The 26349-nt window shown below is 40.6% G+C and overlaps 1 protein-coding gene across 3 annotated transcripts in view; it reads right to left on the minus strand.

The window, feature by feature from the left end:
- LOC149148943 (thylakoid lumenal 15 kDa protein 1, chloroplastic-like) overlaps positions 1-26349 on the minus strand; it is a 208113-nt gene that overhangs the window by 95221 nt on the left and 86543 nt on the right. For all 3 annotated transcript variants that reach the window (XM_089440243.1, XM_089440244.1, XM_089440242.1), the window contains exon 5: positions 2872-2933. In XM_089440243.1, coding sequence (XP_089296369.1) covers positions 2872-2933 — 62 coding nt within the window. The remainder of the gene's footprint in view (positions 1-2871; positions 2934-26349) is intronic.

Raw genomic sequence — 26349 nt, forward strand, 5'->3', positions numbered from 1 at the left:
TGAGGAATTTTCCTCACCCCACAAGAAAATCCGGGCTCTAACTGCAGCTCCAAGTGAGTCGTCCAAACTGCCTCTGTGTTGGCCTGCATCACCCTAGCGCAGTATCTGCCACGCTCAGCCTGAATCAGCTGCTCCTGTAGCCGTCCTGTCTGCCACTGGTTGAGAAATTGTCTCTTCGGCCTTCTAGAACCCTTTCCCAACCTCTCGGACTGAAACTCAACTTCTCTCCAGCGAAATTGAATTGCCCTCTAGAGGCTTCTACGCAGCCCCTGCGTTAGCCTCATTGTGGTACTTCTACCTCTCTGCAAATGCACTCACTGGATCTAGAAATATTCCTCCAGCCTCACTATCTCTGCCCCTCACTGTATCTACTTCGATCTCTGGCTCTCTGGCTATTGTTGTTTCTCTCTGAAAATCGATCTACCAAAGAAATCGAACTTCTAGTGTATATTCTCCAAGTGCCCATCGACTTCTTCTTATAATCCTCTATTGGGACTCCAACGGCCAAGGTTAAATCTTAATCAAGGGTTGGGATCATCTTGAAGTTGATCTGTGTGAGTTTCTAGATGATTCGCACCTTGACTTAATTAATTTTGATTAGTTAACCATATTCCCTAAGTTTAGACTTAGGAAATATTTAAAAATTGGTAAAAAATCTAATTAAGCCATCTCTAGGTGGAATTTCCATAAACGATTTATGGGTTTTGGAGATCTCATGTATTCTAGCCTCTCCAGCAAATTTTGTGGCTAGAACACATCTGATGCTACAGAAACTAACAGTATTCCCTGGTCTCTTAGACACAAATCGAGATTAGAACACCTGTCTGATGCTACAAAAACTAACACAATGTTTATAATTTCATTGCAATGATGTATTTATTAATTATGATTTATCTTGATGCACATGGTGAATTTAAAATAATAATAATAATATTTATTATTTTATATATATTATTGCTGTCCCCAACTTTCTGCCCCCTAGAAAATTTTGGGGTGTGCTCTAGCCATACCGGAAACTCGTCCCCCCCTTCCCAAAGGCAGTACAACATAGGTAAAATCAAATTGCCAATTTATCCACTGAATATCTCATCAACACCATGAAACATTTTCTTGTGTATGGTTATGAACTTGTTGCCCATTGTATGTAGGGTAACCTTGGAGAAGGAAAGAATTCTGCAAGTGATTGTTAAAGAAAAAAAATGGAAGGAGAAAACCCTGGCATTAGACTTTCATGCAACAGCGACAATCAAATTTGTAATAGATTTCACTGATAGTATCCTTTATAAACCCCAGAACTGCAAATCTGTTAGCTCTACTTATTTAAAATCAAATCAGATTTCAGACGTATGCATATATGTCCAAGAAACGTTGAAATTTGACTTAGGTTCAGATCTGCAGTAAATGTGCCAGAAAACACTAAAATATGCAAATAAAACCCTAACTGCTGATAAAATCAGTTCTGACTTCAGATCCGTAGAGAATATGCAGATCTGAAACCCTAAATGCTGATAATATTCGGATCACAACCCAGATCTGTACATTTCTTGCTCAATAGAACACCAAATCTGCAAATTCCTAGAACCCTAAGTGCTCTAAATTAATCACAAGTATCCAATGCCTTAATCCTTGGGGACTAGAGTCATAAATTCAAATGCTTTCTTCAAGCGGGCATTTTATACCCATGTTGAATGGGTAAGATACAAATCAGAGTATCATAATGAAGCAAACGGAACACAACCACAAATATATTGTTGTAATCAAGATCGAAAGTTAAAACAATATCAAGAAGAGCAAAGGAATAGAAACATCACATTGAACTCCTGATTACACTGCAAAGAGTTCAAAAATAGCCATGCCCACTATGCAACATAGTACAACTTGCCAACACACTATAACTCCAAAATAAATCTTGAGAGATCAAGCCCTAGTGGAACAATAGATCGAGACTAAAACAACCGATGCAAAGACAATGACCTCCATCCCTTTTATAGCTTGAGGGGTTCAAATTTCATACATAGAATAAAATATAAGATTTCCCTTCATGAAGGCTCCTAAAGTATAAAATAAATAAATATGATAAATTTTCCACAAAAATGCCCATGGGGGTAGAATAGACGGTAATGGGGTGTACTGTTAAGGCCCTCCATGATGTGAAGGTCACCAGTTCGAAACTCCGTGGGAAAAATTCTAATGATGTTAAGGGCCGGTGTGGCCCAGGCTAGGTGCGATCCCCATGTGATTTTGACAACTTAGATACCACTGGGTCACGGTTTCTCAAGCCAAAGGTTAAGTGTGCAGTCATCTCAGGACTCACGCCACCTAGCAGATAAAAATATCCACAAAAATATGCAAAATGAATCTGGTCATGCACTAACTAAAATTTAATAGCCAGATTCATCAGTGGTCAATTGAAGCAAACAAAAATATGTTCATACTGTATACTGAGCCAATGATCTTTGTTTGCTCTTTCAATGCATGACAAAACGTTATTGCTGATCGACACTTTCCAGTATTGAGAAATATATATGCAAAAAGAAGTAGACAGCAGAATTTCTATGTCTGAGAAAAGGGACTAAAAAATGTCAAGGACAGGTCTCTATCCACTACAAACTAACCATACAGAATGATTTAAAAAAAAATAAAAAAATCTGAGAAAACATATCAATATCAACCACAAAAGACGAGTACTTTCCTATTATATCTGCCCATGCCTATCACCGAGGAAACATGCAATAAGAAGACAATAACGTATAGCATGATATTTTAAGAAGTAACAAAATTAAATGTATTACAATCCAAATTCATGGATTCAGAAAAGCACTCTGTTGGGAATTGGAAGATAACGTAAAAGTGATGGGCTAATTATTGCACCTTCGTCACATTTGCCAATGAAAAATCTGCTCCACGAAGGTCGGCATCAGAAAGATCAGCCCCTGATATAAGAATTAAAATATTACTAAAACACCATCCCTGAGATGAGAAAAAAATATTGACAGATTTACAAAATGAAAAACATGACCAAGAAATGCTCATGCCCATTATTTAATAAAACATTTTCAGAAATTTAATTGTCAGGGAAAGGGGGATGGTCAAAAAGAATAGTGACAAAGCTTAATGAATGTATGTGCATAGCAATATTATTGGAACCGACTTTAAGCTAATCAACAAACTCGTTGATGTAGCTAATAGCTCTAACATGTTAATTGAAGACAGAATGAAAAACTAAAACAAAGTAGCAAGCCAAACTTCCCTGCTTGAGTAGTAATGCTCCTTATGACCAGTTACATGTATACATGGAAATGAAGCTATCTAATGTTGTGGATGGAAGTGCTGAGAATCATGCAAATTGTGACCACCATTTAGTAATTATACTAACTACTAAACGAACATCACTAACCTTCAAGTAGATATCCTGATTGTTTTAGAGCCTACAATGGGCAGTCATATGACTGCAGGAGAATTGTAGTAACCACAAATACTTCATATACAAAATCTATCAAACAATAGATCAACCCCACCAAGTCTGATTTTGTCTCATGTCTATGCCTAGTTTAAAAATAACATAACATATTACAGTGCATATATTCCAATTATATAGAGAATGAGTGTGATATTTAATCTAGATTGAGATCATCATCAGCACGAAATAAAGTACTAAGCATTCTGAGATAACTAAGTGATAACTATTACCCATCCACATGTATGGATAACTTTTACTGCAAAATCTCGCACTTCTTGAGATAAAGTGTGAAACCCATTGCACCTAAGAGGTGCCACTGTCACCTCATCAACTCTTTTCTCACTTCTGGCCAGCTGTCCTCCCACTCAAGGGGGGTTTCTCCTTGGGATAGGATTGCCAGGGCTTGGTAGTTCCAAGACTTGGGATCAAAAGTTCCTATGGCTCAATCTGAAGGCTGATATCAACCAATAGATGCTCAAATATGTCCATGAACACACATAATTGAGGAATTATTGGATGGTCTTGGTGAGGAAACTGTTAAACTTAGCAACTAGGGACAAACTCCATGTGGGTCATCTTATTTATGGCAGTTGATATTTTTCTTGGATTCCTCTTTCTGAGAGGTGCAGGATTGATCTAAAGATCATCCAATTCTGACATGTATTTATGGAGATATGAATTTATTTATATTTAAGTATGGGGGTTTACGCAGTGCATACGTGAATGACTTACTTAACGCAGTTGAATCCAAAAATTATATTTATTTATATTATTGACAATTTGTCAAGGTCGGCCAGCAAGCAAATAACCCCCAGCTCAACCTCAATGTTGCATTATAAATAGAGGAGACATTGAGGCACACACATCTCTCATGATCTCTCTCCACTCGTTTGGGTTTGGTGGAAGGAGAGGGCAAGAGGAAGACATATCCGCAGCAAAGGAGGTCTAATACGCAGCTAAAAGAGAAGCCCTAGCCGCAGTTGAAGAAGGTGCCCTAGCCGCTGTCCTAAAGGAGATCAAGCCACAGTCATAAAGGTGCCCTAGCTGCAGTCAAAGATGCTCTAGCCACAGTCAAAAGAAAGGCCATATCCGCAGCAAGAGGGAGGCCCTAATCTGCAGAAGAAGAGGCCCTTAACTGCAGCAAAAAGGAAGCCCTAGCCAGGAGAGACAGCGAGGACATTTGAGGACTGTTTCAGGGGTACGTTTAAGAGACAGTTGCTGATTGAAGGGCCGAGGCCCTGTTCTTGGAGGCCGAGGTAAGGAGGGCTTGCTGGAGGGTGCAGCAACTGTTTTAGGGTGACAAGTCCATGCATTGGGCTTGAAACTGCCCTAAAGGAGCAGCGTGGAGGGCAGCATCCTATTGGAGGGCAGCCGAAGCAAGAGGAACAATTATGGGTTAGTTTGAGGGTTGTTAGGGACTGTGTTTGGGTGCCCTAACCAGTCTAGAATTGCAGCAGCCAAGTTACCCTATAACAGTGAACTAGTGCTCACATTTTGGAGTGCATCTTGTATGTGTTGAGTCAGTTTGACGGGCAACTTGTAGGAGTCCTTAGGACAGCATAGAAATTTAGTTTGCTGACAGCGTAGAGGGTTAAGGGCTGCATATTGTGCGCTAAGCAGATTTGCAGGAGCAGCAAGCAAACAGTGGAGGAAAGCAGCATTTTGTGGAGTGTTGGGTCAATGAGTTGACCAGATTGAATCGTGATTGCAGCAGCCTGTTTCTGCCATGTGGAGGATCTTCCAAGCAGCTAGAAGGATGCATTGAGCTTACTGTTGAAGATTGAAGTTGACTGGGCTTGACCAAGTCACTTAGAGGAAGATTTCCATCTTGTTTGATCAGCATTGACATTTCTGATCTAGGCTTTACTGTTGTTGTCATAAATTCTCAGATTTGTATATTTGTACTATCTCTCTCTCTGCTGAACTATTGAAGATTTGATCAAGGGTTTCCCCACATTGGGGTTTGTCCCTGGCTGGTGCCACATCTTGTGTCCTCTTGTCTTGGCTTGTCTTCTACTGTTTATGTTTATGTTCTATCTGCATTTTACTATCATGCTGATGTGATTGCTAATCTGGAAATTGATATTGGGCTTATAAGAAAAATTGAAGTAAATTGCTCTTAAGCATAGAACATACCAAAAATTAACAGAAACCCTAGCAAAATAGTTTTGAAGATTATAGAGAAAAACGGATGATGGAAAATAGAAGATCAGTGCTTTAGTTTGTCTATATATATATATATATATATATATATATATATATATATCTGTGTGTGTGTATTTGGCAGGGAGGGCATACGGAGTCGAGGAATCAAACAATTTTAGAGTTTCCTTGGAGAGAGAACTAAATCCAAACAAGTTAGGGGAAATAAACTAACATACCCTAGGGCTTCAAATCTAGGGTCTCAAATTTTTCAAATGATTAAGGGAAAGAAAAATCCATCTCTATTCCTCAAATACTTGGAAAAAGGGTTTAACTCAACAAGACACAATGAGGCAAATACCAGATAAACTAAAGTAGCACATGAACATTCATCCCATGGAACATAATATCAAAATAAAGCAAATAAACTTACTTCACCATGCATCATCCATAAAAAGAGATTACATCATATCATAGTTCCTCCCAAGAAAAATTTATTGAGCTTATGCATCCATAGACAAATTATAAAAGAGAAAATTGTAGAAATTTTAAACCTCATGTTACCAATATTTTTTGCAGGGCCGCTAAGGTCTTGGAAACCTTGGTTGATGGGCACACACAGGGCAGGGACCCACTATCACCTCGGCCCAAGCCCTTGTTATCTAGGCCCAACACCTCCTAAACAGCCAAGGGAGGAGTTCCTAAACATCTCACAGCAATTCTGGTTTATGTCCAGTGCCCTGTATGGAGTCAATGGGTTGAAGGTATTCTTGACTTGTCTATTTTCTTGCATAAAAGGCAGTGCTAAAACAGAGAAAAATTCTGATAGCAGATATTAGTATCCAAACAAATAAAAAATGTAGCATGTAAACTATGGATTTTGGTCTACTCAAGTTACTCTAACCAAATATGTAATTATTTATCAATTATGAAGTCTGGTTAAGGAGTTATAAGTCAAACTAATTTGTTGTCAAATATGACAGCTTGTAAAACTTACCATATAAATGCAAGGACAACAACCTATTTGTTTGATCAGCCAACCCACTATGTAAGTTACCCTTGAGTGTGGAATGGCTAAAAAGAGATTGTGGAGGCTTTGGGGCCTCCTCTCTGTTAGGATATTCCGACACATAGGAAATAGTTAAGTTCAACTTGGTCTAGTATAGAGTTAGGTATAGAGTTAGGTAAAGTGTGTTTCTTTACCGTTGTACATTTTGTAACATACAATCCGACGGTCACGATATGTAGTGATCCGACGATTCATTCTCTCCTCGGTATTACCGACACTTGATCCGTGGCTTGACACTCGATTGGTCCATGAGTTCTATTTAAAGCGCATGGAGGGTCATTGTTCGGGTAATCCGTGCATGAGAGAAGCTTATGTAAATTTTCATTCTTTGATTAATAAATTGCCTGTAGTAGCCACGTTGGCACAAGCCGTGGATTGTTTCCCTCTTTGAGGGTTTTAACCACGTCAAAAATACTGGTGTATTGATCTGTGATCTGGTTGTGAGCGGTGTCCTTTGGTGTTCTTTCTGAGGAACTTACCCTGTAAATTCCTACATGGTATCAGAGCTTGGACCCAGGTTCGATTCCCCCAAGTTGCGTTTGAGGTAGGGTGTTGGAAGAATCACGGCACCTCTATAGAATCCGTAATTTCCACCCTGGGGATCCTAGTTACTGGCTTGTAATGTTTACCAACACCTGCGGGTTTTGGTGTAACGGCAAACCTAAGCAATTTCCAATGGGCTGAAAAATGATTTTCCGAAATTGCACGATACGGGGAAACGAGTACGAGTTTCCGAAACGGGTACGGGTACGAAAGTGACCCCCCCAAATTTTGGAAACAAGGAAATGCAATATATATATATATATTAGGACATTTAAGAAATATGTGCAATCATAGAGCATACATGATACATTCTAATTTATAACATTATGATTAAATTGTCCAATGCCAATGCATAAACAATAAGTCTCTAAATTTACATCACATTTACTCGTGAATGATCACATAATGAAAACAGCAATATCCAAAATCAGCCACAAGAAATTTCTAATTTCTTGTCTCGGGCTTGATTGGGAGTATCCTCCTAGATAGTCGAAGACCTTAGTGCTCTTGATTAAATACAAGTTCCATACCTAGTACCCTAGGTGCTCTTGATTATTGGGAGTGTCCCCTGCATAGCTTGGTTCTCTTGATTAAATACAAGTTCCATACCCTAGTACATGACAAAATCCAATGGAAACATTGCAATTCCCCCAATCCTGAAATCTTAAAAAACAGATGAGTATGTTGGATTTTGAGTGAGATCTAAGATTCTACTATCTCCATATGAAATCCACTAAGGATGAAACCACTCTCAAACATCCTGAATCATTTCATGGTAATGTTAAAAATTTAGGTAAAAGTGTCAGTTTTACTTTAAGAATTTAACATTACCATGAACTGCATATCAACACTAGGGCCATAGGCTTGAACATTAAGCTGGCCCACTCAAAAAAATTTGTTTCCAATCTTCAATAGCTCTCTCTATCACTCTTGAATTGGCAGGGAGCGAAAATAAAAAAATAAAAATAAAAAAACAAAAATGAAAAATCTAAAAAAAAAACTGAAAAAAAAAGTCACTTTATCGCTGAAACGTGGTTGTATGACCTGGAAACGCGTTTTTAGGCCTTACTGGGCCACATTTCCCCTACATGAAACGTGGCAATACGGCCTAAAATGCGTTTCCAGGCCATACCAAACACTTTTCCGCGTTTCCGTTTTGTTTCAACCCAGAAACGCCCTTAGGACCAGCGTTTCCTGCAACATAGTGATTTTCAGATTTTTGGGTTATGTTTAATAACCTAGAAATTTTCTAGAAAATTATTTTATAATTTAAATGATTAAAAAATAAAAATAATTCATCTCTAACATAAAAATTGCTTATAAACTAATATAGAGCTGAAAAATCACAAGTTCTAGCGTAAGATACTTATATGTAGGCCGGTAGAACTTATTTCTGGTGGCAAAAAATGCAGGCCCAGCAAGCAAAAAGCCCCCTCAACCTAGTAATCTACAACTAAACGGCTAGATACAAGTGTAAAATGCAAGAAATAATAATTTATATCTAAGTGGGAGTTAGATCTAACAATTTAATTAGTTTTCTCTAGCAAATAGCTTGTTGTAATTGATATGATAGTAAAAGCCCACAACTAAAATCCTGCTCTAACTGCAGAAAAATAAAAGAAATTTGGAGAATTTTGTATTCTTTGGTCATTGGATATTTTACCCATGCTTTGGAATCTTACCCTTTGTTAGAGTTTGAAGAAGATACTACCCCTCTAAGTCGTTATGCCAATTCGTGTCTAGCTAGTGGACTTAGTGTGAAATTTCTTTGAAATGCAGCAATTGTAAATTATTCTTCTAACTGGTTAATTATTAAGTAGTTTATTTGCTACAACAAACAACGAATAATTCACACTACAATTTCTTCACCATAAAAAATATTGCAGAAACAAAATTAGGAATGGAGAAATAATGCACACACAAAATAAAATTGACACCAGTGCTTGTTGAAATTTCTAAGTCTATCTGTTAGAAATTTTATCTGTATTCTTCTAGTTTATTTCTCCTACTTGTTAATTACGAACAAGTTATTTAAACATATAAATATCGAAATAAACACAATACAGTGTCAACCATCTACAGATCAACAGCTGAAAGCATAGCAAACACACAAGTGACACCGTTATTTTTGGACAACTCGTCCCCAGAAAAACCCAACTTGGGAAAACCGGTGCAGCGATTTTTAGGGTTTATTTATTATGCAATATATCCTTGAGTACAACTGGGTGCCAAACTGGCTCACCCGACAGAGAAAAATAACCAGCAGTAATACCTCTCTATTCGGAAGCAAATATTCAGAAAATCTGCCCCACGAAACCCTCTCCAGCACAACTGAAGCACTGCGTCAGCCCTCTTGGCCTCTGTGTCAGCCCTCTAAGGCACTGCGCAGCCTCTACGGCCTTCTGCGTCACTCCTGCTGCCCTCTGTGTGGATGACGCAGGCCCTCTGGCCTCTGCGCTGTCTCAGCTAGCCTCTACGTGGCCTGCTCTAGCTTCTACGTCTGCCTCTCTGCCTCTGTGCTGGTCTCTCGGCACTATCTCTACCTCTCTATCCAATAATCATTGCCCCTCGCTGCAAACTGATCATTGATTCGAATTTCTTAGCAAACCTCGTTCTAAAAAATCGAATGACGGATCACTCTAGTGTATTCTCCAATTGACCCTCAAGCCTCTTCTTATACTTTTCATGTTGGTCCTTCAACGGTCGAGATTACATCTCTAATCAACGGCTAAGATTACATTTGGCTTGATCCATGTCTTTTGGAACCTTCTAACCCAATTTTATATTAATACCCATTAATATTTTAATTTTCCTAAGTTTAGACTTAGAAACTCCATTACAAATATTAATTATTTTAATATCTCCTAAACCGGGTAGAATCTGCCCAAACCATTTCGGGGTCTTGGAGATCTCATGTGCTTCAGCCTGTCCACCAATTTTCATGGCTAGAGCACATTTGATGCTACCCCAAATCAACACTCCCTCTTAGCAAGGACTGTGCTCATGTAATACTCCACACTGAGCATCACTCTGATTATACGGCACCGGTACCTGTGTTAATGCTAGGCCTCCCCACCCAACATCCTCAACACGATTACATCCTGTACTGCTGCCCATGGCCCTGCCACTGCCATTGTTGTATCTGTATGGTAGCTCCCTCTGCATCCGTACTGCTGCTAGTCCTTTCTCCCAACACTGCATCGGCACTGCAACCCCCTCTCATCATGTTGCATCGTGCTACTACACTGCAACTTAGTTATTGAGAAGTAAGTAACTGATCCACCCAACTACTGACATCCCTGTCGGGCTAGAAACACTCCTGATGTTGTAGCTCTCTCTGCTGTTATCCAATGATCCCTCTACTGCCTCTCTGCGAATGCAACAACTCCCTGCCTCTCGCACTGCTGCCAACCTCTTTGTGCCATCCTACACTATTGCAACCTCCTTTGTGCCTCTCACACTGCTGCAGCCTGCTAGCTTTGTGCTGCCCGGGAATCCTGCACTGTAGTATTCTCTTTCGCTTCATCCACACCCGTTTCTACCGACATCTGCCAGTCTTGCTACTCTCTCTTCGAGGCTCGCATAGCAAGGTATAATCCAAGAGGTTGGGTACCTCAAGGATCTTGCCCCACATCTCCTATAGTCCTCCTGACTACAGCTCGATGTCACCTCACCTCTTCTCTAGAGGTACATGAGTGCTCACGACACAATCGTCATCATCCTCTACCTCCTTCTCCGCCTTAGCTGGCGCTGCCTTGGAGTCAGACCCCTCTCCCTTGTTCTTCTTCCTCGGACACTGGTTCGCATAACGACCCAGTTCCCTACAATTGAAGCACTTGACCTTGGAGAGGTCCTTTTTATTCCTCTTCTCTTGCTTCCCCGCAGATGCCAAAGCTGCATCCTCTTCCTCTTCCTTCTTGATCCGGACTCCTTTACTCCTACTTCCTGTCTTGCTTAGCCGTCTGATCTCTTCTTAGCGAAGAGCCGCCCACAGTTCTTCCAATTTGGAAGATTCGGCCTGCCCAGTATGCTCTGGACAAATGTCTCCCACTCCTCAGAGACCGCGTTTAAAGCGGTCCTCACCATCAACTCCTGATCCGGCGTGGCCCCTATGGAAGTCAGTTGGTCCCGAATCTCCTTCAACCGACCGAGGAAGTGATCTATCTACATCCCCTTCTGCATCTGGTATGACTGCAGCTGCTTCTCAAGTAACATATTCCTCTGCACGAAAGTATGCTGGTACAACGTCTTCAAGGTGTCCCACATTTCCTTTGTTTTATCCTTCTCGGTAATATGTTGAACCACGTGATCCTTGACCCCATCAAGGATGACGCATTTCGCCTTGGCCATTGCCTCCTCGTGCTTCTCATTATCAGCCGGGTCAACTAGGATAGCCATTGTTCTCAAGGCGAAAGCCTTGATGCGATGTCTATCTAGAATGGACAAGATCCTGGCCTTCCAGACCACAAAGTTGGACGCCCCGTCCAGCCTGTCCCGATCCCTCATTCCATTCATGGCCATCTCTCTGCTCTTCCTTTCAAGTCCTCCGAGCCTCTACTTCCCTCTAGAAGTTCTCTCTTCGACTCCCTCTGAGTCGCTACATCCCGTCTAGAAGTTCTCTGCTAGACTCCTAAGTCTCGATTTCCCTCCTGGAAATCCACCTGCCAACTGTTGAGACGTACCTCTCCGATCTCCTATGCACCTGCATCACTGATCTGGATCCCTTGGCTAGAAATTTGCCTCGGTAGCGACTCCCTCTACCCTGGTTTTGCCCGTTAAGTTTTGTTATGACTCGGTAGCAACAACACCCCACCAACTTCACTCCTCGCAATCTGCCCACAACTTCCTATGACCTAGCAACTGAAGGACTGGGCCTCTAGGCTCTGCACAATCTCAGCACTGGCTGAAATGTTCCCCTAGCCAACTGTGTCAACCCTCCTGGTCTATGCGTGGCTCTGCGTGAGCCACTTTCTGCCCTCCTCAACCTCTGCGCTAGCCTCTCTCTGGCCCGGACTGATGCCACAATCCCTCTGCATCAACCCTTCTTCTGTCGCTTTCTACAAGGAACAACTTCTGTCACTCGAGACAGTTGTTTCTGCTGCAAATGCTTTGTTTCAGTTGGTGCCTTCAACTCTCCTGTGATCTGCAACCACCCTCCAATACCATGTTGAAATTTCTAAGTCTATCCGTTAGAAATTTTATTTGTATTCTTTTGGTATATTTCTCCTACTTCTTAATTACGAACAAGTTATTTAAACATATAAATATCGAAATAAACACAATACAGTCTCAACCATCTACAGATCAACAGCTGAAAGCATAGCAAACACACAAGTGACACCATTATTTTTGGACAACTCGTCCTCGGAAAAACCCAACTTGGGAAAACCGATGCAGCAATTTTGAGGGTTTATTTATTATGCAGTATATCCTTGAGTACAACTGGGTGCCAACTGGCTCACCCGACAGAGAAAAATAACCGGCAGTAATACCTCTATTCGAAAGCAGATATTCAGAAAATCTGCCCCAAACCCTTTCCAACACAACTAAAGCACTGCGTCAGCCCTCCTGGCCTCTGCGTCAACCTCAAAACCCTTTGCGTCAGCGCTCTGAGGCACTGCGCAACCTCTACAACCTTCTACGTCACTCCTACTGCCCTCTGCGTGGATGACATAGGCCCTCTGGCCTTTGCGCTGTCTCAGCTAGCCTCTGCATGGCCTGCTCTAGCTTCTGCATCTGCCTCTTTGCCTTTGTGTTGGTCTCTTGGCACTATCTCTACCTCTCTATGAAGTACTCATTGCCCCTCGCTGCAAAATTTTCACTGATTCGAATTTTCTTAGCAAACCCCGCTCTAGAAAATCGAATGACAGATCACTCTAGTGTATTCTCCAACTCACCCTCAAGCCTCCTCTTATACTTTTCCTGTTGGTCCTTCAATGGCCGAGATTACATCTCTAATCAACGACTAAGATTAGATTTGGCTTGATCCATGTCTTTTGGAACCTTCTAACCCAGTTTTATATTAATACCCATTAATATTTATTTTTCCTAAGTTTAGACTTAGAAACTCCATTACAAATATTAATTATTTTAATATCTCCTAAACCGAGTAGAATCTGCCCAAACCATTCCTGGGTCTTGGAGATCTCATGTGCTTTAACCTCTCCACCAATTTTCATGGCTAGAGCACATCCAATGCTACCCCAAATCAACAGTGCTTTTGGACAAATGTCCCCAAAAAAATCCAAAGTGGGAAAACTAGTGCAACAAAAGATGGTTTTATTATTATAATGCAACAGTGAAATTTCTGAGTACAATCTGGATGCCAAACTTGGAAATCCTCAGCAATATAATCTGACAAAAATTATTGACAGAATTTTTCCCTTCTCCACGAGCAATCCTGACACAACCTGCGTCATAAAAATTGGTTGTCCAAACCCTTACGCATGCCCTCTGTGCAAACCCTCACATGTGTGGCCTAAAACTCCCTTTGATCAAGTTGTCCAACCTACTACTGCTGCTGGAAGTGACTCTCCAACCCTCTGGAAATTATCCCTGCCTCTGGAACCTACATCGACCTCATCCTTTGTGAAATCGAACTGCTCACTGAAGCTGCCTGCCTCTGGAACCTGCATCGACCTCCTCCTTTGCAAAATCGCACTATTCACTGAAGTTGCCTGCACAGTCCCTGCTCAGCCTCTTTGTAGAATAACTCTACCTCTTGTTGTTGCCTCTCTGAAACTGGAAACTTCCTTCGAAATTTGCTCCCACTCAGCCTTTGCGTCATTTCTGGCTCGAACTGGGTAGATCGATCTACCAAGGAAACTCGCTCTCCTGATGTGTTTCTCCTCAACCCCATCGACCTGCTCTTATAATCTCTCATTGGTGAACCAACGGCGATGATTAGATCTCCATCAACGGCTAAGATCATCTCTAAGTCGATCCATGTGAATTTCTAGATAAGAAAAACCTTTATCAATTAATTATTGTTAATTAATCATTTTTCCTAAGTTAGACTTAGGATATATTTAATTATTGATTAATTAACTTAATTGAGCCATCTCCAGGCATTTTCTCTTGAAATTTTTTATGGGCTTAGGAGATCTAGTGTTTCTTAGCCTCTATGACCAAATTCGAGACTAGAACACCTGTTTGATGCTACAAAACTAACACTCCCTCTTAGCGAGGAAGGTGCTCTCTCTCACTTTCTGTCTTATCACATCCTCCCATGCACGTTTCTGATGTCTAACAACTGTGACAACCTGCCACTCTCCACCAAGCTATTGCACAACTCTGATTCATCTGCCACTCCTATAGTTGAACCACCCTGCATCTGCGTTGTTGCCAACACTGCATTGTACCCTATACTGCTACGAACTCTACTTTGCGCTACAACTGATCTCATGTTGTTGTTGCTACTGCAGCTAAAAACTCTAAATCAACCGTGTCTCTCTAATGGCTTTGCAACCATCTCTTGAGTCTCTGATTGCTACTATCCTTTGCTCTATCCACTAAGTTTGTCTGCATTACAATGGCTTTGTGCTCCTCAGCATCTGACTGCAACTAGTACTGCAACTGTCTCCTCAAGAACTAACTACGCCATGCTGACATTGATCCATATACGATTGAATACTGTGGGCCCCTGTAGCAAGGGTAATGATCCATGAGGAAACACTTATCTGATGTTATCCCCCTTGGACCCTGCCCAAAACTCTGCAACTCTGGTGACTAAAGTTCCATGTCACCCCACTTCTCTCCTGGAGGTATAGGTGCATACATTGTGAATTCATCCTCCAACCTGGAAGACAAATTGTCGATCTCTTTCGAAGTTGTTCCCTGCTCCTACTTTCCTTCTTGCCCTTCTTTCTCTTAGGACACTTAGTACTGAAGTGGCAAAACTCACCACACCTAAAGCATTTGATCTTCAAGAGATCCTTTTTTTTATTTTCTCCTCCATGTGAGCCTTGGCCCTTATTCTTGACAGGGAGCTTTCTTTGCCTTCCCCTTTGATGCAAGGGCTATGTTCTCCTCTTGCTTCACACCTTTCAATCCTTTGCTACTGCTGCCACTAATATTGCTCTCAACCAGAGCAAGCCTCATCTCCTCCTGTGTGAAATCAACCCACAATCGATCCCAACCTGGTAGATTATCTCGTCTAGTGATACCTTGGACAAAGGTAGCCCACTCCGCTATGAAACCATTAAGAGTTGTACGCACCAGCTCACTCTCTTGAGGTGCTTCTCCAACTGCGGCAAGCTCATCTCGGACACTTTGAATCCTGGTGAGACAAGGAGTAACCCCTTCACCCTTGTACATCTTGGTGATCCTCAACTTCTCCTTCAGAAATATCTTTCGGTTTTCTTAAGGATTTTGGAAAAGCATGGCAACTGCATCCCATATTTCTTTGGTTGTATTCTTGGCCGCTAAGTGTGAGATTATATGATCTCGAACATCATCAAGGATCAACCACTTTGCCTTAGTCATCTCCTTATTGTAGTTCTCTAATTGCTGCAGGTTTGTAGGTACGGCTACAACTCTCTCTACGTACGTCTTCAGACCATGCTCATCTAGCAGGAAAGACATTTTGGCTTTCCAGATACAATAATTCGAGGCTCCATCTAGCCTATCCTAATCTCGAAGTCCTGCTGAGGCCATTTTCTGCAAAACTCACAACTGGGAAATAAACAGGAATCTCCTCCCTTTCTTGCTTGATGGCTCACTCTGTTGTTCACACTCCTTTCTGGAATGCGCGATTCTGCAAGCTACTACTACCACCTACAACTGGAAATCACAGATTTCCTCCAGAAAACTGAATCTAGAAACCCTCTTAGAAAAACTCTTCAGTGTGTGGTTTTCTCTTCCACCCGGCGCTGATCTGCTCCTAATCTGTCCTCAAAATCGCTCTGATACCATGTAAAATTTCCTTGAAATGCAACAACTAGAAATTATTCTTCTAACTGGTTAATTATTAAGCAATATATTTTCTATGGCAAACAACGAATAATTCACACTGCAATTTCTTCACCATAAAAAATACTACAGAAGCAAAATTAGGAATTGAGAAAATAATTTACACAATAAAATTGACACCAGTGTTTTTGGATAAATGTCCCCGGAAAAACCCAATGTGGGAAAACTTGTGCAGCAGACGAGGGTTTTTTTATTATAATGTAGTAGTGAGAGTACAATCTAATGCCAAACTTGGCAATCCTCAGCAAGATAATCTGACAAAAATTATTGAGGCAATTTTTCCCTTCTCCACGTGCAATCCCGACACAACCTACCTCAGAAAAATTGGTTGTCCAAATTATTGGTCAAAGTTGTCATTGATGTCAATATGGCATTGTTGAAGATGGTATCTTAGGTACATGTTGAAGAAGGCGAAACCCTAACTTTGTGAAAAACCCTAGGTCTATTTTAACCTAATGTTGAATTCCTCCTTTGCTTGTTAAAGAACCATAAGGCGAAACCCTAACCCTAGACTCTAAGACCCTAACCCTAGACTATGAAACCCTAACCCTAAACTATGAAACCCTAAATCTAAAAATGTGTGTATATATATATATGTTTAAACCCTAGACTATAGACTATAAAAACCCTAACTCTAAAAGCCCTAACTTTATTATAAAAACCCTAACTCTAGAAACCCTAATTGATGACAAAACTAACCCTAACCCTAATTATGACCTAATGCTAATCCTAAAGAAGAACGCCACATATTTGATGAACATATGCGAAAAGCAAATGTCATATTCGATACCCCAACTTGACATAATAAAATTACCAAATGCCACATAAAAATGTTAATATTACATATTACGTTGGACGTAATATGCTTGATGGACATTGGACGCTACGCTAAACATACTTGACGATTGGACGCTGCACATTTTATAAAAATAAAATAAAATAGCATAGTTCAGGTCGGCTTTCTTACTGCTGGTCGACTCCCTAAAATGGCCAACTGTCATGTCCCTCCAAACTATGGTAAAATCGTATATATACCAAAGTGCACTTGTTGAAGATTATTACGCAAAGAATCACGAGACAAGGAAAAGGCAAGAACACATAGTCAAGACCATTCATAGATGGAGATAAATTTGTAGAGAAAAAAAAGGACAGAAGTGAGGAACAAGAAACATTTGGTGAACTTACAAAAGGAGATACATCTAAAGGCTCTCGGACCTGTACAAAGCTCTTTATTGCAGACTTGTGGAGATTTTTTTGAAAGAACATTGTGACTACTTTGCAGACCTTTTGTGGATTGTGTAAATTTTAGATCGAATTGCAGACTTGTGGAAGACTACCATTACAAACCTATAGACACTCCTTGCGGACCTGTGACAAGGAGACATAGTTGCGGATCTGAGATAACAAGAAGTACATCTGCGGTCAAGCACAAAGACAGATCTGTGGTGTTTTCTAAGGAGAGTTGACACGTCGGTTAGAGAACAATCGAAGATGTTTCTGAGGTTTTTGAGAGCACTTTTCTGAAGTACAAACACAAGTTATCATGTATCTTTGCGACCTATCTCCGTAGTGAAGAAACAAGAGACATACACCTATATGGGCATCCCAATGTAACCCTGCAGATTGAACAAAATTTCTAAAGCCTACACAATTTGAAGACATAAGGATATTCACTTATAATAGAGCTAAGATTCTTGAGGAGCAGTTAAAAGTGAATCAAAAGCACAACTTGTTTAGACTCCTCTCATGACAACTTCTGGAGACAAAGTTGTGGAGAAATCCTACTATTTGGCACGGTGACCTGTGGAGCATTTGAAGCAATTCTCTATGCTTACTGTACAAACTCCTAAACAGTTACGTCTTGGTTCATTCATTCAAAAACAGTGAATCAAACCTAACAGTTACATTGGATAAAGACGACTTTGTGGAGTGGCTTATTGAAGATGCTTGAAGAAGCTTCTTAAGCAGTCTTTTTTTAAGAGAACCATTGTGAAGAAATCCTTGAACCCTTGAAGTGGTGATCTTTGAAGACCACTTAGCAGGATCGTAGAAGTTGATCTTGAAGGACAAACAAGATACACCTTGTTGAAGCATAGTGGTTGAGGTAAAGACTTCTAAAGGAATATAGGAGAACATCCTTTGAAGCCAGCATCAAGAAGCTTGTTGACGATATTGTAGACATCTTGGAGCATTATCTTGAAGAAGCTTATTGAGACATCTGCGAGCATTGATAAAGACCTATTGAAGACTTTTTTTTAGAAGTTGACTTGGAGGCATTAGTGGAGAACTTGATGCATTGTTGAAGGTCATCATGGACTATCATTGAAGGAACTTGTTTTGGGTATCATGAAGAGCATTAAATACTTCTTCGGTGGTTGATAAAGTTGTCATTGAGAAGATAGTGCTATGAAGAATATTTGAAGGCACTAATTGAAGAAAATCTTGAAGACATCATCAAGGCTTGTGTAGAAGATTTTGGAAGCCTTGAAGAACCATTCAACCCACATTGAAGTGTTGAAGCAAATTGGAGAGGGTTGGAGCCCTGGAGGATAGGAGTCCTCAAGAAGATCAGGTTGGAGCCTGTGCCAGTGGAAAGGGTTGGAGCCCTAGACATTGGAGCCTCGTGAAGCCCAAGTTGGTGCTTGGCAGAATACAGGTTGGAGCCTGGCGATTTGAAGATTGGAGTCCTCATCTAGGGTTGGAGCCCTGACCTATTATAGTACTTGATTCATTGTAAAGAGGATTGGAGTCCTCGTCATTTCTGATTAATAAAATTATTATTCTATCATTGTTCATTTTGTGTTCTAATTATAAGTAATCTTAACTGGTAAAAAATAACAATTGTAAAGAAATACCAATTCACCCCCCCCCGGGTATTTCCAACACAAACCCTTGTGCAAGCCCTCTACGCAGTGCTTGTGCAAACCCTCACACGTGTGGCCCAAAACTACCTCTGATCAAGTTGTCCTACCTGCTACTGTTGTTGGAAGTGACTCTCTGGCCCTTTGGAAAATTATCTCGTCCTCTGGAACCTGAATCGACCTCCTACTCAGCCAAATCGAACTCCTCATTGACCTTAGCTGTGCAGTCCCTATGCAGCCTCTCTATAGAATAACTCTGCCTTTTACTGTTGCCTCTCCGGAACTGGAAACTTCCTCTGGAATCACTTATGTTGCTCCCTCTCAACCTCTACATCCTTTTTGTCTTGAACTTCTCTCCCTATTGAATCACTGCAACTGGGTAGCTCAATCTGCCAAGGAAACTCGCTCTCCTAATGTGTTTCTCTTCAACCCCATCGACCTGCTCTTATAATCTCTCGTTGGTGAACCAACGGCCATGATTAGATCTCCATCAACGGCTAAGATCATCTCTGAGTCGATCGATGTGATTTTCTAGAGAGTGCTCACCTTTCTCAATTAATTACTGTTAATTTATCACTTTTCCTAAGTTAAACTTAGGAAATATTTAATTATTGATCAATTAACTTAATTAATCCATCTCTTGGTGGTTTCTCCTGAAACTTTTTCTAGGTTTAGGGGATATAGTGTTTCTTAGCCTCTTTTACCAAAGTCGAGACTAGAACACCTATTCGATGCTACAAAACTAATACTTGGTCCTTCCAAAAATCGCCCCCACTTTAACTTAATTTAACCTACAACTTTCGATTTTCCTTAGAAGTGTATGATGTCTACCTTTATTCTCTATGTGAGAAAAAATACAAAGCCCTTGAGACAGTAAAGCCCCCTTTCAAAGTAGTTTAAAATCCTCAAATTGATTAGTGATTTACCTAGAAAACCAAAACAAACAAGTGGGGGATCCTAGTTGCTTTCTTCCACATAGTGTATTAGCTCCTCAATAGCAAAGGACATTACTTTTAGGATAAATTTATTTTTCAGCAAAATGAAACTAGATAAAAATATGGCAGTAGCAAGAAGAAGAATATTAACAATAGCCACTCTACAATTATACAAAAACACAAATGTTTGGAAAATAGATGAGCTCCTTTTATTAGATAGCACTTATCTCCAATGAACAACAATTACGACTGAGGAGAGCCTAGCCTTTTATACAAAATTCCCAAATGGCTAATTGACTCTCCTCATTAAAATATTGCTAGTCTTCCACAATCTAGGACTTAATAATTTTTAATTTCATGGAATATTACAAACAAAAAATTAATAAATCCTCAAAGGGGGTCGAATTGGTCCAAGAATCCCGAGGGAGGATACGACTTCTCTTTGAAATGGTTTTCAATGGTCAAAAAGCAAAATAGTAACAAGATCCCTAAAACATCTAGCTCCCTTGGTCCACATGCAACTCAACTTGTCCACATAGAATGGTGTCAATTGACATGGTGAAGTCAACTTGGTCCTTTGGAAAAAATTTGGTGTAACAACTAGTTGATATGTCCATGTTTTAACTTTCCGACAACTACTTTTTGACCCCAACGGCTTATTCGACCTTGACTTGGCATTAATTCTCCTTTTAATAATTTTCCCTGTTACCCACCAAAAGTGGGTACCCCTAGGAGTGCTTTTCTCCTATCATCTTCTTACAACTAGCAGCCAGCACCCCTAGGAGTGCTTTTCTCCTATCATCTTCTTCCAACTAGCAGCCCCTGACAACCACTTTGTAGCCTATGTGATGTGCCAATTTATCTCCACTGCTTGCATTACTAGTATGTTTCCTCCCCCGTTTGGCAAGAGCACATGTTAGAACGTCGCAAACCCAACCCAAAAGTTATGTTTTTCATTGTGCAATTAGCCGCTTATTCTTGTTTTTCATTTGTGCATTTTGGGCATGGATTATTGGTCCACATGCAACTCAACTTGTCCACATAGAAGGGTGTGAATTGACATGGTGAAGTCAACTTGGTCCTTTGGAAAAAATTCAGTGTAACGACTAGTAGATAGGTCCATGTTTTAACTTTCCAACAACTACTTTTTGACCCCAATGACTTATTCAACCTTGACTTGGCATTTATTCTCCTTTTAATAATTCGACCTGTTACCCACCAAAAGTGGGTACCCCTAGGAGTGCTTTTCTCCTAATCATCTTCTTCCAACAGGGATCCAACAACCCCTAACAACCACTTTGTAGCCGATGTGATGTGCCAATTTATCTCCACCGCTTGTATTACTAGTATGTTTCCTCCCCCGTTTGGCAAGAGCACATGTTAGAAGGTGGAAAAGTTGCAAACCCGACCCAAAAGGTATGTTTTCATTGTGCAATTAGCGACTTATGCTTGTTTTTCATTTGCGCATTTTGGGCATGGATTACTGGGTAGCTTCCAAGAAGGAAGGACTATGGTCTTGTTCCCTCACCTTAAATGCGAGGTTAATCTTCAATCTTAATCCCATGGGATCTCCCCTATTGGCATATGGCTTTAGGAATGGCACTACTTGGAAAACCCCAATTTTGGTAGTGTGGTCTCGTTTTCCGTTCCATATTTTTCACTCAACTCCACAAATTACAAGCCCTATTTAACCATTTCCTTTCTCTGGGTCCACATGATCACCGAGTCCACAATGCACTAGCACAAACCCTCCGCTTGTCCACATATTTGGGTCAGTTCTAGAAATGTTGCCTTGAGGTTGATGCAATTAAAATAAATTTAAAAGCATATCATGGCCACAAGAAAAAAACAAAAGAAAAAGAAGATCATCAAATGCAAAAGATGGCCAGGACATTTAATATAGCACATGGGAAAAAAGAAAGCATGAGCTCTACCCCTTATCATTATGGCTACCACACTAGTTACTTGGGTCCATGAGTACCCCTCACATCATGTAGGAACCCATGCATGTCCCAACCCCTGGTAAGTGATGAACTACCCCACCTTTAAGGGGGTAATAACTGTTATACATCATTCATAGCATGCTCTCATTTCCTAGAGCTTCAATCAATAATACAAAGAAAAATCAAGAAAAACCAAAAGGAAAAAAAAAGGGGCAGAAAAGCAAAGGTTGGGGTAGCTCATGTATCCCTCCTTACATCTATACACCCAATACATGGACTTCCCGCATTATTGCTATCCTTGTACCCATGGCATTTGGCCCTGAGACCCCCTTGTCCCCATCTGTTTCATCATCATTCATATGCCACCTATTAATTGAAGGATGTACTAGGGGCATGTCTTTCCCCTTAGGGGTTGGGAACACCTAATAGGATTGTTTATTAGCCACTCCTACCTAGGTAGGTAACACTACCACAAGATCAAAACCCCAAATTTGGATGAGAAACCCCATATGAAGTCTCAATTTTCCCTTGATTGAAAAGCTTGGTTCACTTAGATGCACTAATAATTAATTGTACCTGTTACCACACAATCTAGTAGGACCCTAAGGAAGGGAAACAAAAGGGACAACTACTAGAATAAGTGACAACAATGGGGCAATGACCCATTGTCACCTCAGCCAATGTCGCCTACTCTTTACAGACTTTCACCAATGGGAGGAGTCTCGGTAGAAAGGAAATCACTTGAAATGGCTATGTCAATAACTAAGTACTAAGTGATTTAGCAAAGCCCATTCAAGGAGAGACACAATAAAGGCTCAATGCCTCAAAGAAGCTAACACCCTCTCCAAGAAAGACTTTGGCGTGAGAAGATCAAAACCTTAGGTTTGAGATATGCAATCGTAATATGTATTCCTAAGGTCAAGACTCTAAGAGATTAGGTAGGACCTCTCAAACGAGCTCTATGTGATAATTTGATACTTCTGAAATGCCCTTTGCTCTCTTTGAAAGACCTAAGAAAGGCTTGCGCTAGACCTAGGGTTTTATGAATAACTGAGAGAAGAAATGCTTCCTAAGTGCTCACTAAGTCAAGGCAAGGGAGGAGAAAGGGTCTCTTATGATTTATTCCACCGAATACAATGCTCATACAACCCTCAAGAAAGCCACCTATCCAAGGAAATACAAGTTAGGTTTCCCTTCTAGGGCACACCTAGGGCACAAGGACTTATGGATGAATCACCGCGAGAAATCAACCAAAATTGGAGATGCTCAACACAAGATCTCAAGGAAGAGTTTTGTCTGAACGGAATTAAAAAATTCCTCTAAAATATTTTGCTTGGTGCCCTAGCTAGTCGTCCAAGGAAAGAGAGGCCGAAAATTTTGGGAGAAAAGGAAGAAAGGGAATTTTATCACCAAACGACTTAGGCCAGTGCCTTCTCCCTTGGGTTTTTGAAGTCCTCGATGTGTTAGATAAGCCAAATTTTTCTTTGAAGAGGCCAAAAGATGATGCTCTAGCTACCACCTTTCAACAATTACCTATTATTAGAATATGGAGTTTCATGAAGAAAAACAACATTTCAACACTACGAACATTCATTGCATGCTATATTATGAGTAACATATGCAAGAGCCAACCAAATAGCTTTCAAAATGATCTTCAACAAAATTAGGACATAATAGCATTTACTCTAGTTGCAGCTATTACATACATTAGACAATTTACAAAGAAAGATTTCATCAACAAGAGCACTTACAAAATAGCCATGTAATATATCCATCCACATTCAAGAAGTAGCTCCAACACAAGATCAAAATCTAGCTCCAAATACCACAGTTCATCCAAGATACTCTAAAGATTCCAAGAGAAAAAGTATGAATTGCCTAGTGGGCCGAAAATCCCATGTGATGATGATGATTTCTCACAAATGAGAATCATGTCTATTTATATGAGTCTCTCTAAATCGAATTAGCCTAATAAGCCCCCAAAGTTATAAAATAATGTGCTAAGAACAAGCCTTGTTCACAAGCCAACTAAGTAGTTATCACAAGTTATGAAAAATACATCCATAAGTAAGTCGAATTGATGATGTCATGATGAAGAAGGGTCGTTGGAGGGCCACGTTGAGTCCTCTAAGTGCCATGATTAGAGAGAGGGCTCCAATAAAAATGAATTAGGGGATGGTCCCTAATTTTTAATGTAAGTCATCATGTGGGGCTCCAAAGTGGGTTTGGGGCACATTTGTTGGTCTCATGGATCTCCAAATGGAAGAAAAGTCTGTACAATACCCCAAATGAGGGCTCTAATAATGGTGAATTCCCTCCCATGTCTCAAGGATGAGACAAACCTCGTCTGGGCCTTGGGTCAGTTGCCTTGATCATGCTAAGTCTGCTTGTTCATGCTAGTCCAAGTGTATCATCTCACGAATAATGTGGGCAACGAACAAGATGTTGAAGGTGCTGAGAGTGCCCATGGCATGAAATGATGTCCAAACACATGATGGAATCCCATGGCTCTCAACGCATCCCCTACAAATGTGAAATTGATCATATGGTGGGCTTGGGTCCTAAGTTGCCCAGCCCATGATGAAACCACTTGCCAATTACATTTAAGATCCAATGCGCTTCCCCACCATCAGCTACAATAATTCATTAGCGCATTAAGTGAACCAAGCTTGTTAATCAAGGGCACAAATGAGACTTCATAATGGGCTTCCTTTCCAAATTTGGGGCTTTAAGCATGTTACCTCCCTAGGTAGGAGTGGCTAACAAACAACCTATTAGGTGTTCCCAACCCCTAAGGGGAAAGACAGGTCCAAGTTACATCCTTCAATTGATAGGGGTTATGTGAATAATGATGGAATGGATAGGGACATAAGGGTCTCAAGGCCAAATGCCATTGGCTCAAGGATGGTAATGATGGGGAATGTCCACATATTTAGGTGTATAGATGTAGGAGGGAGCAATCATGGATACATGATTTACCCTGGCCATTGTTTTTCCACACATCTTCATTCGCCTTTTGTATTTTCTTGATCTTTCTTTGTATAATTGCTCGAGGCTCTAGGAGATGAGAGCATGTTGTGTATGATATAAACAGTTATTACCCCCTTAACGTGGGGCAATTCATCGCCCACCAGAGGTTGGGGCATACATGGCTTCCTTAATGATATGGGGGCACTCAAGGGGCCCTAGGAACAAGGTCGATGGCCATAATGAAGGGGTAGAGCTCATGTTTGGCTTTTTCCCATGCGCTAATAAAATGTCCCTGCCATCTTTTGCATTATAATTTTCCTTTCTTTTTGTTTCTTGCTTGTGACCATGATATGCTTTTATCATTCTTTTAGTTGCATCAACCTCCGAGGCAACATTTCCAGGCTGAACCCAAACATGTGGAGAGGGGGAGGGGTGTACAAGCACCTTGTGGACCCAAAAAAGGGGGATGATGAAATAGGGCTTGTAATGTGCAAAGGGGAGTGAAAATGTGAAATGGGAAAATAGGACCACGCTGCCAAAATCAGGGTTTCCCAAGTAGTGTCCTTCTTGAAGCTATAAACCAATAGGGGAGATCCCACAGCACTAGGATTGAGGATTAACACTCCATTTAAGGTGAGGGAACAAAACTACAGGCAAAAATCGTCCTTCTTCCAAGTCACCCAATAATCCATGCCCAAAGTGCCCAAGGAAAAACAAGCATAAGCACCCAATTGCTAATGAAAAACATACCTTTAAGATTGGATGGCCCACCTTCAAACATATGCTCTCGACAGATGGGCGAGGGGACATATGACTAGCTCAAGGAGCAGAGATCAAATGGCACAATATATCAGCTACACTAGTGGTTGTCAAGGGTTGTTGGTTGTCGACTAAAGACAAATCTAGGAGAAAAATTCTCCTATAGGGTCACTCACTTTTGGTGGGTAACATCTAGCTCCAACTGGGACATGAGCTCACTATAGAGTGCACAAACCATGTGCTCAAACGGGGAGGTCATGAGAACACCAACAATCCTCTAGGACCATAGACTTGTATCTTGTACATCACAAACAATGTTGGAAGCATCTGTCCTGGGCATACTTTTGTCGCCCACGTTATCATCAAATAAGAAAACCATACAGAAAAGAAAATATATTCTATGATGCAAGCCAAATCTAGCATGAGAACATGAAAAATCAATATACAAATCACCCTACTCTAACATACAAGTTACATTATACAAGTGCTAGGTATAGTTATACAACTAATGTAACCAACGTCTCGCATGAGAACATGATATGATGATAGTAGCTATGCAAAATCAATATGCAATGCACCCTACTCTAACATAGACGTTACATAATACAAGTAATAGGTATAGTTGTACAGCTAATGTAACCAGCGTATCATCAAATCAAGATCAAACTTCTAATCCCTATGATCAATCATGATATGC

This window comes from Pinus tabuliformis, chromosome 9 (assembly GCF_031772625.1).
Source record: "Pinus tabuliformis cultivar Carrire ecotype Pingquan chromosome 9, CPIR1, whole genome shotgun sequence".
Lineage (NCBI taxonomy): Eukaryota > Viridiplantae > Streptophyta > Pinopsida > Pinales > Pinaceae > Pinus > Pinus tabuliformis.